Raw genomic sequence first — 13,211 nt, 5'->3', positions numbered from 1 at the left:
GAAAATAGGTCCTTTATGTGCTTTGTACTTTGAAAGTATAGTTGATAAGTAGAGTAGCCTTTTGAACCACAGATCTACAAATGTGGTTTTAGCAGCAATGTTCACCTCTCCTGTCATCTACTTTAATTTAATTAATGACTTATTCTCTATGTACTTAGAAATCCTTACATGTTATCTTTGGCCTTTCTTGTGTCCCTTCCTTGTACAAACTTGAAAGAAAGGCTGCATGTCCTAGGATGCAGATAAATGAGCTGCCTTGGAAAGATCTTGGGCAAGTACGTTTGCTTCTCTGGGCCTTCATTTTTTAATCTGTGGCATGGTCTGGCTCTTCTCCAGGGACCCTTCCTGGTTCCTGTGTTTTTGTTTTAGGCTCTTCCATATTTCGACAGAGTTCTCATTGGTTTTTCCAGACCTTTTAATGCCATTGTTTTCATTATTTCCTCCTTCTGGGCAAGGCCATCTTCATCCTTTAACCCCCAACCAAGGAAGAAATTCTAACTTGTTTTCCTTGTAAATTGCTTCAAAACATTTCTTTCTTTTTCCATCTTATGCATTTATGAATCATCCTTCCTGGGATTTTGTTATTGTTGTTTGTGTTTTAGTAGCACCCCTTGGTAGTCATAGAATTGCTTTCAGAGGTGCTTTGAGGAGCTAAGATGATAGTCTTGTTGGAACTTGTCCCAGCTCAGATGCTATTTTTAATAAAGTTGGCTGCATTGTTTTTCAAAGGTTACCACATTTTTTACTGATGGAAATAAGAACCCTATGTTTCTTATGCTTCCAGACCCTGTGATTTAGCCCACTAGATAGGTACTTTGTTCACCATCTGGTCATATAGCAATTATTTTTCAGTGCCCCTCATTGCCTTTTGTGTCTTGTGCAGGGTGCTAGCAATAGAAGTGCAGTCTCTTGGATTTGTAACATACTTTACGATTTATACAGTGCTGATAACATTCCCAGTTTTTGCTTCATTCTCTCTGCTGCCCTGAGGAATAGTTAGACTGGATATCAGCAGCCCAACCTCTCAGCCAGGAAACTAAGGCCACAAAGAGGTAAAGTGACTAAAATCAGAGGCATTTCATAGTGGTGAAAAAAAAATGGCCAAATACAACTCTGAGGTATTTGCCAAGGGCCTTAGGCAACTGGTCTGCAGGGCATTCATTTACTAAACTTTTATTACATTTTTAAAAATTTGTTAATTTTTTTTTTTTTTTAAGATGGAGTTTTGCTCTTGTTGCCCAGGCTGGAGTGCAATGGTGCGATCTTGGCTCATTGCAACCTCTGTCTCCCGGGTTCAAGCAATTCTCCTACCTCAGCCTCCTGAGTAGCTGGGACTACAGTCATGCGCCACCACGCCTGGCTAATTTTGTGTTTTTTTTTAAAGTAGAGACGGAGTTTCTCCATGTTGATCAGGCTGGTCTTGAACTCCCAACCTCAGGTGATCCACTTGTCTTGGCCTCCCAAACTGCTGGGATTACAGCCATGAGCCTGACCTAAAATTTTAATAAAAAATAATATATGCTCATAGTGCAAATTCAAAGAGTTAAAAAGATAATAAGAAAAGCCCGTTCTTAACCTCCTCTTCTTCTAGGCCTACTCCCTGATGCTGGGGACCACTGTTATAATCTCTCAAGTGTTCTTTCAGAAATTTCCATTAAAATGTAGATGTTGAATACAGTGGCCTGGTCTGCTTTGTTCACCTCGTGTCCCTCAGATGTAGAATAGAGCCAGGCACACCGCAGGGCTCAGTGTCTGTTGATGGAATGAACCACATTTACAGTTTTGTCCTATACAACACGTTGTTACTCTGTAACATGTTTTTACTTATCATTGTATCTTAGGCAAATTTTCATAGCAGTACCTGTAGGGTAACTTTACTTTTTAAATTAGCTACATGGTATTCCATCATATGAATTACTATAATTACTTAACCAGTTCAAGTTACTTTCTTTTTTCTTTTTCTTTTTTCCTGATACAAACCTTGCTGCAGGGATATGACTGCTGATTGTCCCCTCAGTATCCATTTTTCAGCCAGGCACAATGGCTCACACCAGTAATCCCAGCACTTTAGGAGGTCAAGGGGAAAGGATTGTTTGAGCCCAGGAATTTCGAGACCAGCCTGGACAACATGGCAAGACCCTGACTCTACAAAAAAAAAAGCCAGGCATGGTAGTAGCACATGCCTGTAGTACCAGCTACTCTTGGGGTTGAGGTAGGAGGATCACTTGAGCCTGAGAGGTTGAGGCTGCAGTGAACCCTGTTGGCACCACTGCACTCCAGCCTGGGCGACAGAGTAAGAAGCTGTCTCAAAAAAAAAAAAAAGTGCATTTTTCATTTCTAGAGACATTTTACCTGGTCATGGCTGCCCAGGTAAAGACCACCTTTACCAAGCTCCCTTGCAGCTAGGTGTGGCCGTATGACTAGATTAGATTCTGGCTAGCAGGATTGTGAGCAAAAGTAACTTGTGCAGCTTCCAGGAGCATCTTTGAAAGAAGAGGATCAGTCCTTTCCCATTTTTTTTTCTGCTTCCCCCTGGCAGAGGTCATTTGATGGTATGAGCTAGAGTAGCCATATTGGTTCCAAAGATAGAAACTGGCTCTTCAGGATGACAGCGCAACAAGGTAAAAGGACCCTGAGTCCTCAACACTGCAGAGCTGCTATATCAGGCCCACGCTGCGTCTTCTTGCATACTTACATGAGAGAAAAATAAATTTCCATCTTGTTTAAGCCACACTTATATTATTTGAGTCTTTTTACAGCCTTTGTCTCTTTTTCTACCTGTATGAAAATATAGTAGAATAAAAAAAGTCGAATTGCAGGGTTGAAGGTTGTGGTCATTTAAAACTTTGATACTACTGCTTAATTTATCTTTAAGCAATTATCATCATCATCTCATGAAACATTCCCCATCATGTCTGTGTTCTTTTATCATGCAAACATTTACATTTAACATATTTAAGCCCTAAGTCTGTTAAGGATGCACAAAAATTCATGTTACCAATGAAAAATGCTAGCATGTGAAGTAAGAGTTTGGTTCCAAATGTCAATATCAGTGACATTCTGTATCCATGGAAACCAATTCTTAGAGTATGTGTCTATAAAAGGGAAGGGAAAATGGGGAAGTGATGAAGGGTACTGCTTATGCCTCACTGAACAGTACATAGGGAGTGCACAAACATATGTTTCCAAATTATCATGCACATGGAAACTACCCAGGCAGCCCTACCCATCCCTGTCCATGCATGCATTCATCCAGCCATCAGTTCATGCAGCAGGTATTGTTGGACTACTATGTGCCAGCCACTGAGATCGCAGCATTGGGCAGGTCAGACACGTTCTTTGCTCCCATGAGCAATATCTATATATATTCACACAAAATTATATATATATAATTATATATATATGATTATATATATATTATAATATATATTATATATATAATATATATAATTATATATATAATTTAGGGCATTGGACAGATGTTAATAATTATATAAATAATAACTGGAATATACAAGGGAGACATCCAGGATGCTATGAGTGGGAAGTGGAGCTTGGGGAGGGGTGTATTACTTTCCTGTTGCTGCTGTAAAAATTACCGAAAGTAGGTTAAAAAGACACAAATATATTATCTTACAGTTCTGGAGGTCACAAGCCTTAAAAGCCAGGTGCAGCAGGGCTGTACACCTTCCAGAGGCTCTAGGGGAGAGTCTATTTCCTTGCCTTTTCTACTTTGTAGAGGCTGCCTGCATCCCTTGGCTCATGGTTCCTTCGTCCCTCTTCAAGGCCAGCAGCATGGCATCTTCAGTCTCTCCGTCTGACCTCTACATCTGTTGTCAGTCTCCTCACTGACTCTGACCCTCCTGCCTCCCTCTCTTGAAGTCACTTGTAATTACACTGGGTCTCCTGGATAATCCAGGATAATCTCCCCATCTCTAGGTTCTTAATTATTTAATCATATGTGCAAAGTGCCTTTTGCCACATAAGGTAACATCATCATGGGTTCTAGGGATTAGGGCCTGGACAACTTTGGGAGGGGCAGTATTCTCTCTGTCACAGAGGCTGACTTAACTTAGGGGTGCCAGTGTAGAATACTCCTGGGAGCTGATCTTTAAGCTGGCTTTGCAGGATGCTGGGACACAGGCGTCTGAAGAAGCAGGGAAGGAGGAGTACTCAGATGGTAAGCAGGGGCATTTGAGGTACCAAAGAACAGGAGGGCCATTGGGACAGGGGATGGGGGCAGGAGATGAGGTTGGAGACAGCAGTGAAGGTCACTGGAGGATTTTAAGCAGAGTCATATTTTACAAGAGCACTTTTTGCAGCGTTGATGGCGGGGTTAGAGGTAGGTAAGATGGGCGGTAGAGGCCATTCAGCATGTGGTTGTAATTCAGATGAGAGATCTGGTAGTCTGACCTAGCTGGTGGCAGTAGAGTAAAAGAGAAGCACATGGGATCGAGAGATTTAATGAGGGTGAGGCAATAGGACAGTGATGGATGGGCGAAGAGTGCAGAGGACGATGTCGGCATGACCGTAGGTTTCTGGCATGAGCCAAGAAGAGGAGGATATTGTCCTTTTCTAAGCAGGGAAACACCAGATAAGTGAAAAATCTAGTTTTAGGTAAATTGATTTTGAGATCCTGTGAGACAAAGAAGTGGACTTGCCAGTACTCATTCAGCCTGGAGCTCACAAGTGAGGTTTTCGGGCTGCTGAGAAAGAGTTGGAAATGGTTGGCACATAGCAGCTGATTAAAGCCATGTGAGTGGTTCCTGCCTGGGCCCAGGAGAGGGTGGAGGGCCCCAGACAGCCCCTGGAAAAAGTCAGCCACCTAAAAGTGCCATGGAGTTTGCCACATTTGAAACTCAACAGTGATGAAGTGAGGGTAGAGCCCAGAAGGGGCTTTTTGAGGAGTGATTTGGAGATGAGGAAGTAGAGACAAGTCTTAAGATTTTATTAGGAGGCTGGGTGCGGTGGCTCATACCTGTTATCCCAGCACTTTGGGAGGCCAAAGTAGGCAGATCGCTTGGGCCCAGGAGTTTGAGACCAGCCTGGGCAACATGGCAAAACTGTCTCTACAGAAAATACAAAAATTATCTGGGTGTGGGGGTATGCACCTGTAGCCCCAGCTACTTGAAAGGCTGAGGTGGGAGGATCGCTTCAGCCTGGGAGTTCAAGGCTGCAGTGAGCCGAGATCACACCAGTGCATTGCAGTCTGGACAATAGAGTGAGACCCTGTCTCGTAAAAAAGAAAAAAATGATTTTATTATGGAACGCCTGAGACATTTTGTATTAATTTACTATTACTGCTGTAACAAATTACCATTAACTTAGTGTCTTTTTTTTTTTTTTTGAGATAGAGTCTTGTTCTGTTGCCCAGGCTGGAGTGCAGTGGCACCATCTCGGCTCACTGCAACCTCTGCCTCCCAGGTTCAAGTAATTCTCCTGCCTCAGCCTCCTGAGTAGCTGGGACTACAGGTGCCTGCTGCCACGCCCGGCTAATTTTTGTATTTTCACTAGAGATGGGGTTTCACCATATTGGCCAGGCTGATCTTGAACTGCTGACCTTGTGATCCGCCCGCCTTGGACTCCAGAGTGCTAGGATTACGGGCGTGAGCCACCACGCCTGGCCAACTTAGTGTCTTAAACAATATACATTTTTGATCTTACAGTTCTAGAGGTCAGAAGTCTGAAATGGGTCTCACCGGGCTAAAATCAAGGTGGTGCCAGACTGTGCTCTTCCGGGAGACTGAAAGGAGACCCATTTTCTTGGCTTTCCTGTTTTCCAAAGGCTGCCTGCCTTGCTGGTCTCTGGCCTCTTCCTCCATCTTCAAAGCCAGTGAGGGCGAGCTGAGACCTCACACATTGCCTCACTCTGATCTCTTCTGCTTTTGTCTCTCACTTGGAAGGACCCTTATGATTGATCCCATTGGGCCTACCTGGAGAATACGTAGGTCTCCCTATTGTAAGGTCACTGGGTTAGCAAATTAATTCCATCTACAGCCTGAATTTCCTTTTGCCATGTCAGGTCATGTATTCTCTAGTTATGGAGGTTAAGGGGGCTACTATTTTGCCTATATACATATATGTGAAAAATAAACAGAAAGCACAGTGAGCCCCCACACACCCATCACTCAACTTCAACAACATAGCTTTATCCCCTGAACCCCCACTTCTCCCCAACCTCACCACCAGATTGTTTGAGACCCATCTCAGAAATCATCTGATTCATCTATAAATGTTTCAGAATAAACAGTTGTTTAAGAAAGTTTAGCTCTGAGGAGGAAGTGAGGAGGAGCTGATAACTGGAGGTGATGTTTGGGGCAGTGTGGGTGTGTATATTTTTGATATGGGAGCTGGAGCATGTTTAAATGCTGATGGGAAGGATCTGATCATTTTCTTGCTCTCTGTCATTAGCAAGAAAGAGGCATGTAGGAAGTTGGGGGAGTCCCTGTCTAACAGTTAATGTTTTGTTTTGCTTTTTTCTGTTGAGTGGAAGGCCAGTGAGAAAGGTCAAGGGGATGGCAAAGTTTTGAGGAACTTGGGGACCGTTGGAAATGAGCACTGTGGAGTGGAAAGTGAATGCACTGGAGAAACCCTGGAATGTGGGACCTGTTGTGGGCCACTTGAAATGGGGGCATTCCAATGAATCTAGTCAGCTTGGTTGTTTGACTTTTTTCCCTCTAGCATTGCACATTTGTCTGGGTGTATGTTCAGAGAGGAAAATGTTTGGTTTACACTGGCTTGGCTTTCTTACCAGATGTATGGCCAAAGGGCAGGGTGAGGGCTATTTAGAAGAGCAGCTGGATTCCTTATCCACAGACTCAAAGCTGAATGAGAAAGTAGAGGACTAGAGGTTCTGGAGAGATGTAGGTGTGGCTAGGACTGTGGGCTTAAAAGAAGCCAGTGGTAACATTGCCTGGAGGGTATAAGGAGGCAAAAAAAAAAAAAAAAAAAAAAAAAAAGAAGAAGTAGAAGCAGCCAGCTGACAGCTGAGTTTGGGTAGATTGTGGGCAGCTGCATTTGAGGATTTCAGGGTGATGACCAGATCCAGGGTGTCTATGGGAGGGGTAGCTGAAGTGGAATGGAATTTTAAAAAGTGGAGTGAAATAAGACAATTGAAAAATAGGACATCAAGTTGCTGCGAGAGCATGTGTGGGATGGTTCATCCATCCACATGGGTGTTGAAATCACCTGGGATGGTAAGAGTTGTAGTATAAGTGTAGGTCTTCCACGAGCTTGGGTCAGCCAAGAAGAGGGGCAAGGAGGGAGCTTCACAGTAGTGGAAGTTATAGACCTCAGAAAGGGAGATGTTTTGACTGGGCACGGTGGCTCACACCTGTAATTCTAGCACTTTGGGAGGCCGAGGCAGGTGGATCACTTGAGGTCAGGAGTTTGAGACCAGCCTGGCCAGCATGGTGAAACCCCATCTCTAGTAAAAATACAAAAATTAGCTGGGCATGGTGGCGGGTGCCTGTAATCCCAGCTACTCAGGAGGCTGAGGCAGGAGAATTTTTTTTGTTTGTTTGTTTTTTGTTTTTTGAGACGAAGTCTTGCTCTTGTCGCCCAGGCCGGAGTGCAATGGCACGATCTCGGCTCACTGCAACCTCCGCCTCCTGGGTTCAAGTGATTCTCCTGCCTCAGCCTCCCGAGTAGCTGGGATTATAGGTGCCCACCACCACACCTGGTCAATTTTTGCATTTTTAGTAGAGACAGGGTTTCATCATGTTGGCCAGGCTGGTCTCAAACTCCTGATCTCAGGCAGTCTGCCCACCTTGGCATCCCAAAGCTCTGGGATTACAGGCGTGAGCCACTGCGCCCGCCCCAGGAGAATTGTTTGAACCCGGGGGGTGGAGGTTGCAGTGAGCTAAGGTCAAGCCAGTGCACTTCAGCCTGGGGACAGAGCAAGACTGCGTCTCAAAAGAAAAAAAGAGAAAAAAAAAGAAAGGGAAGTGTTTTTACAAGAGGGTGAGGGTATCATGGTCTAGAAGCAGCGCCAAGGATCAGGGCCCAGCAAACTTCTCCTCATGACCCTTCCAGACCCAAGCAAGCTCAACCTGAGGGGTGGTGAGGAAGTGCTGACCTCAGAGTAGAGCAAGGTTTCACTGAAGGCACAGAGAGCTCACTTTGATTTTTCGCTGTGCTGTGCTGTGCTGTGCTGTGCTGTGCTGTGGTACACCCAGCTTCCTGCCTGAGTGGGCCAGGCCTCTGTCTCCAGCGTATTTCTCTTGAACACTGGCCCCTGGGTTGCCATCCTTTATATGAGTCATGACCTCCACCTCCAGGTTGCCGCCTCCCAAAATGGGAAAATATTAAGATAGGTAGAAAAAGCAAACCGAACCTAAGAATTTCCAAATAGCAAAAATCATGGATTAACTTGAATATGTTCCTACCTCATAAAGAAAGATTTAATGGTATCTGTCTCCATGTGCTATACTTTTATATCTGATATTCCTCCTGGGCTCTAAGCCATATATCCTAATTTTGCTTGAAAAATGGCTATGGGGGTATATTTAATATGCATTATTTACATTGATTTATGCTTGAGATATAACTTTATTGAAAATTTTTAGTGATTTTTGTCTATACCGTAAAGTCCTACCGTAATTTGATGTGTTATTTCAAAAATTCAGCCTTGTATATAGTGTCACATTATTGTGAAGGCAGTGACTAATGAAAAAACATGGAAACTATCCTAGACACAAATGATCCTTGAACTCTAAGTCTCAGATGACAGGTAAAGGGAGTTATTAGTTTGGTGGAACAATATTAAGGACCTAGGAAACAAGTGGAATTTGAAGGATGTTATGATGAGGGGAGGCTGTGTGCCATTTCTGCTGTAGTTCTGTGGTCTGAGGAGGGTCATTTTACATTTCGTGTTTACTTAGGGACAAATGGCCATTTTGACTGGTTCTCACTTATGTTTTGGTCATTTCTTTCTGTGACAGGAGATGCCAGTTGTGAGTCCAGAATAAATAGTAACAGCAGATCAATTTTTAAAGATGAAACTTCCTTCCTTCCTTCCTTCTTTCGTTTTCTTTTTCCTTTCCTTTTTCCTTTCCTTTTTCCTTTCCCCTTTCTTTTCCTTTCCTTTCCTTCTTTTCTTTTCTTTATTCTTTTTTGAGGCAGGGTATCACTCTGTTGCCCAGGCTGGAATGCAATGGTGCCATCACAGCTCACTGTAGCCTCTACCTCCCCAGGCTCAGATGATCCTTCCACCTCAGCCTCTTGAGGAGCTGAAACTACAGGTTTGTGCCACCACGTCCCGCTAAATTTTGTATCTTTTGCAGAGACAGGGTTTCACCATGTTGCCCAGGCTGGTCTCGAACCACTGGGGCTCAAGGGATCCGCCCACCTTGGCCTCCCAAAGTGCTGGAATTACAGGTGTGGGCCACCATGTCCAGCCAAAACTTTTTTCTTATTCATTTAAAAATACCTGTCTCTCAAGTCTTGAGTTTCTGTGAGCTGTTAGTCTTCCATGATGGCCTGCGAAGGTAGACAGAGCCTTCTCTAGAATGATGATAGAGTCCATGGTACAAATGGAGTCTTATTTTTACCTGCTTCCCAAACTACTTACCATATTGTACTGAACTTGGGTCATTTTTCCTAATCCTAGAAGACTCATTCAGGTCTTATGGAGTGATGATAATCATTTGCCAGTAACTGACCCTTAATGGGACTCAACAAAAGGTTTAATATTAGAATTGCTCTGTACAGCATTTGCTTATGATTGTGGACTCTCAAGTCTGCCTCTTGGGTTCAAGTCCTAGCTCTACCACTTACAATGGACCTTAGGTGGATTCTTAAATGCTTCTGAGTCTTAAGTTCCTTGTCCGTGCAATGGGGATGGTAATAGTACTTACCTCACAGGATTGTTGTGAGCATAAATAGCACAGTCCGTGGCACATAGAAAGTGTACCCAGTAGCTGTTATCATGTCGGATTGTCATGTGGCTTACCAATTTGATGCATTTGGGAAAGGTTAGGTTTTAACTTGTATTTCTTCACTATTTACAATATTCTTTGGACATTTGCCTTCTCAGTAAGGCCTTCCCTGACCACTCTATTTAAAGGTGCAGGCTGGGCATCGTGGCTCACACCTATAATCTCAGCACTTTGGGAGGATGAGGTGGGAGGATTGCTTGAAGCCAAGAGTTTGAGACCAGTCTGGACAACATAATGAGACCGTGTCTCTACCAAAAATAAAAAAAATTAGCTGGTCATGGTGGTGTGCACATGTAGTCCCAGCTACTTGGGAGGCTGAGGTAGGAGGATCACTTGAGCCCAGGAATTTGAGGTTATAGTAAGCCATAATCCACTGCACTGCAGCCTGGGTGATAGAGTAACAACCTGTCTCAAAAAATGAAATAAAAAAATAAAGGTGCTGCTCTCCACCCTCTACAGCCTGCATGCCTCTCCCCCATCCTTACTTCTTGTCTTCCCCATCCCCATTTCCTACTTTATTTTTCTCCATTGCAGTATTTTCCTTCCTTCCTTCCTTCCTTCCTTCCTTCCTTCCTTCCTTCCTTCCTTCCTTCCTTCCTTCCTTCCTCCCTCCCTCCCTCCCTCCCTCCCTCCCTCCCTCCCTCCATCTCCCTTCCCCTTCCCATTCCCCTTCTCCTTTCCTTCCAATGGAGTCTCATTCTGTACCCAGGCTGGAGTGCAGTGGCACAATCTTGGCTCACTGCAACCTCCAGCCTTTGGGTTCAAGCAGTTCTTATGTCTCAGCCTCCTGAGTAGCTGGGATTACAGATGCCTGCCACCACACCTGGCTAATTTTTGTATTTTTACTAGAGATGCGATTTTACCATGTTGACTGGGCTGGTTTCGAACTCCTGACCTCAAGTGATCCGTTCGCCTCGGCCTCCCAAAGTGCTAGGATTTGACAGGCATGAGACACTGCACCTAGCCCCTGCACTATTATTTTTAAATAAACTCTCCAACACACTTTTCCTTTCAGTCTGTCTTCATCTGCTAAAGTGCGAACTCCATGAGAGTAGGCATCATGCGTTTAGTTCACTGTTCTGTTATCCATGCCCAGACCTAGAGAACAGTGTCTGGCTTAGTGGGTGCTCAGTAAATCTTTATTAAAATGAAGACATTGACTTTAATAGTGGTAATATGATTCTGTATGCCATCAAATATTACAAAAGCTGCTGTGGCTGTTTGAAATGCCCATGTTCCTTATTCAGAAGTTCTTGGCGATTGTTTGTTCATTTGCCTATCTTAAACTTTCTTTTCTAATTGGAAGAAAATTGAAGTCAAGTAGAGTAGGTTTGAGGGGATGAATAAGTTCAATGAGGAGAAGAATAAGGCTGACATTATTAACTGCTCTTCTGCTTTACTTCTGACACATTTTCCTTCAGTGCAAACATCACCAAATACCATATTGACCGGGGGAGATGCTTGTCTCAATAGTAGACTCTTCTAAGTATGATTTTACTTTTCATCTATTTTACATGCAACAGAACTTTTGCTATTTTTCTCTTTTAGGGCACCAATGCCTCTGCTCTGGAAAAAGACATTGGTCCAGAGCAGTTTCCAATCAATGAACACTATTTCGGATTGGTCAATGTAAGTATGTAAAATGTTTTATTTTCATCAAATGTTTTAGGGTATATGAAGCAACTCTACTCTAAGTGCATTTTTATCACTGCCAATTTTTAAATGATTGGTCATGCTCCTTAGTAGAATGCCAATGTTGGGGAGGAGGCAACTTAACCTATTTTTGAAAGTATGAGTTGTCCCAGCAAAAAACATTTAATTATTGCATTTTGGGTCAAATTTACATTTCCCCCCCATGCTTTAAGGAATTTCCTTTGCATACATAACTTTCATAATAACTTCATTAGTCTTTGTAGCCAAATCTGCTTTTTTTTTGTTTTGTTTTGAGACAGAGTCTTGCTCTGTCACCCAGGTTGGAGTGCAGTGGCGCAATCTCAGCTCACTGCAACCTCCACCTCCTACCTCAGCCTCCCGAGTAGCTGGGATTACAGGCGTGCGCTACCATGCCCGGCTGATTTTTTAGTAGAGACGGGGTTTTGCCATGTTGGCCAGGCTGGTCTCGAGCTCCGGACCTCAGGTGATCCACCCGCTTTGGCCTCCCAAAGTGCGGGGATTACAGGCGTGAGCCACCGCACCAGGCCCCAAATCTGCTCTTATATGTTCTCCCTGTGTCCTCTGGATGAACTGTTCAGCCAGTCTTTCTTTAAGTTTACATCAGTACAACCAGCGTTTTAAAAACGTTACCAGCACATTGCCAGTGTCTTTCTTTAACAGTGTAAGTTGGTGGTGTACCTGAAGCAGGACAGGTTGGGAGGGAAAACTGGGACCATTTTATCTCAGAATTCCTGGCCTCATTTTTTTTTGTGCTCAGCAGTAACCTCCTTTGTAGAAGGCTGGACCCAGCAGCTCTGCTTCCTTGGTAGGTTGATGATAATGGAGTAGTAACACGGTAGAGGTCGTGTGCCTCCATCCTCATGAGCTTTCTTCCTCACTTGATCCTTTTTCTCTGTGATATAGGTGTTAAGTGACATCAAATACTAACTCATAAACAATTGGTTTTCTGAATAATTATGCTGAACATAGTCTGTCAGTGCCCAGGTGTGGTAAGTAGTAATTTCCACTGGGAAAGCTGGAAATATTCTCTGCAAGTAAATGCTGCCCATGACATAATAGGAAGAACATTGGCTTTAATGTAATACAGACTTCGGTTTGAATTCTGCCTGTGCTACTCCCTAGCTTGTGTGATCTTGGGCAATTACTTACTTTTTCTGAGCCTCCATTTCCCCATCTGTAAAATGGGGGTCATAATGGCTTCTACCCTTTGGGTGATAATGAAGGGTAAATGAGAGCACCTATTTAAAACCCTGACATGAAGCTGAGACATACTGTGGACGCTCGGTAAATGTTAGTTCCTTTCCCTTCCCAGGAGTTATCCACTGAATTGGGGCCAAGTGTTACTGAAGGGTGTCTGGGGAAAGGTGAGATACTGAGTAGAAGAGAAAAGAATGGAAGGAGGAAAGCTAAGTCCTGGAATATAGGGCATTGTGTTGGTGAAATGCTGACTTAAAATTTTAAAACAAACCTTTTAGCCATTGTGCACAAGCCTCTGCTTAGCCCTGTGAAGTAAGTTATTCAAGGCATGGGAATTCTGCCCTGGCTAAGAAAAATAACAAATGCAGATTGTGGAGAGGGAAAAAGAAAAAAAAAGAAAGA

At 43.6% G+C, this 13,211-nt stretch overlaps 1 protein-coding gene across 3 annotated transcripts in view; it reads left to right on the top strand.

Moving 5' to 3' along the window:
• LOC105499571 (ubiquitin specific peptidase 46) overlaps nucleotides 1-13,211 on the top strand; it is a 78,870-nt gene that overhangs the window by 16,851 nt on the left and 48,808 nt on the right. For 2 of the 3 annotated variants that reach the window (XM_011772208.3, XM_071093342.1), the window contains exon 2: nucleotides 11,487-11,567. In XM_011772208.3, coding sequence (XP_011770510.1) covers nucleotides 11,487-11,567 — 81 coding nt within the window. Of the gene's footprint in view, nucleotides 1-9,185; nucleotides 9,243-11,486; nucleotides 11,568-13,211 lie in introns of those variants that run through there. The other variant, XM_071093341.1, reaches the window with a different exon arrangement.

The sequence above is a fragment of the Macaca nemestrina genome, chromosome 3 (assembly GCF_043159975.1).
Source record: "Macaca nemestrina isolate mMacNem1 chromosome 3, mMacNem.hap1, whole genome shotgun sequence".
Classification (NCBI taxonomy): Eukaryota; Metazoa; Chordata; class Mammalia; order Primates; family Cercopithecidae; genus Macaca; species Macaca nemestrina.
The sequence above is the reverse complement of the archived record's forward strand: the minus strand, read 5'-3'. Positions and strand labels throughout refer to the sequence as shown.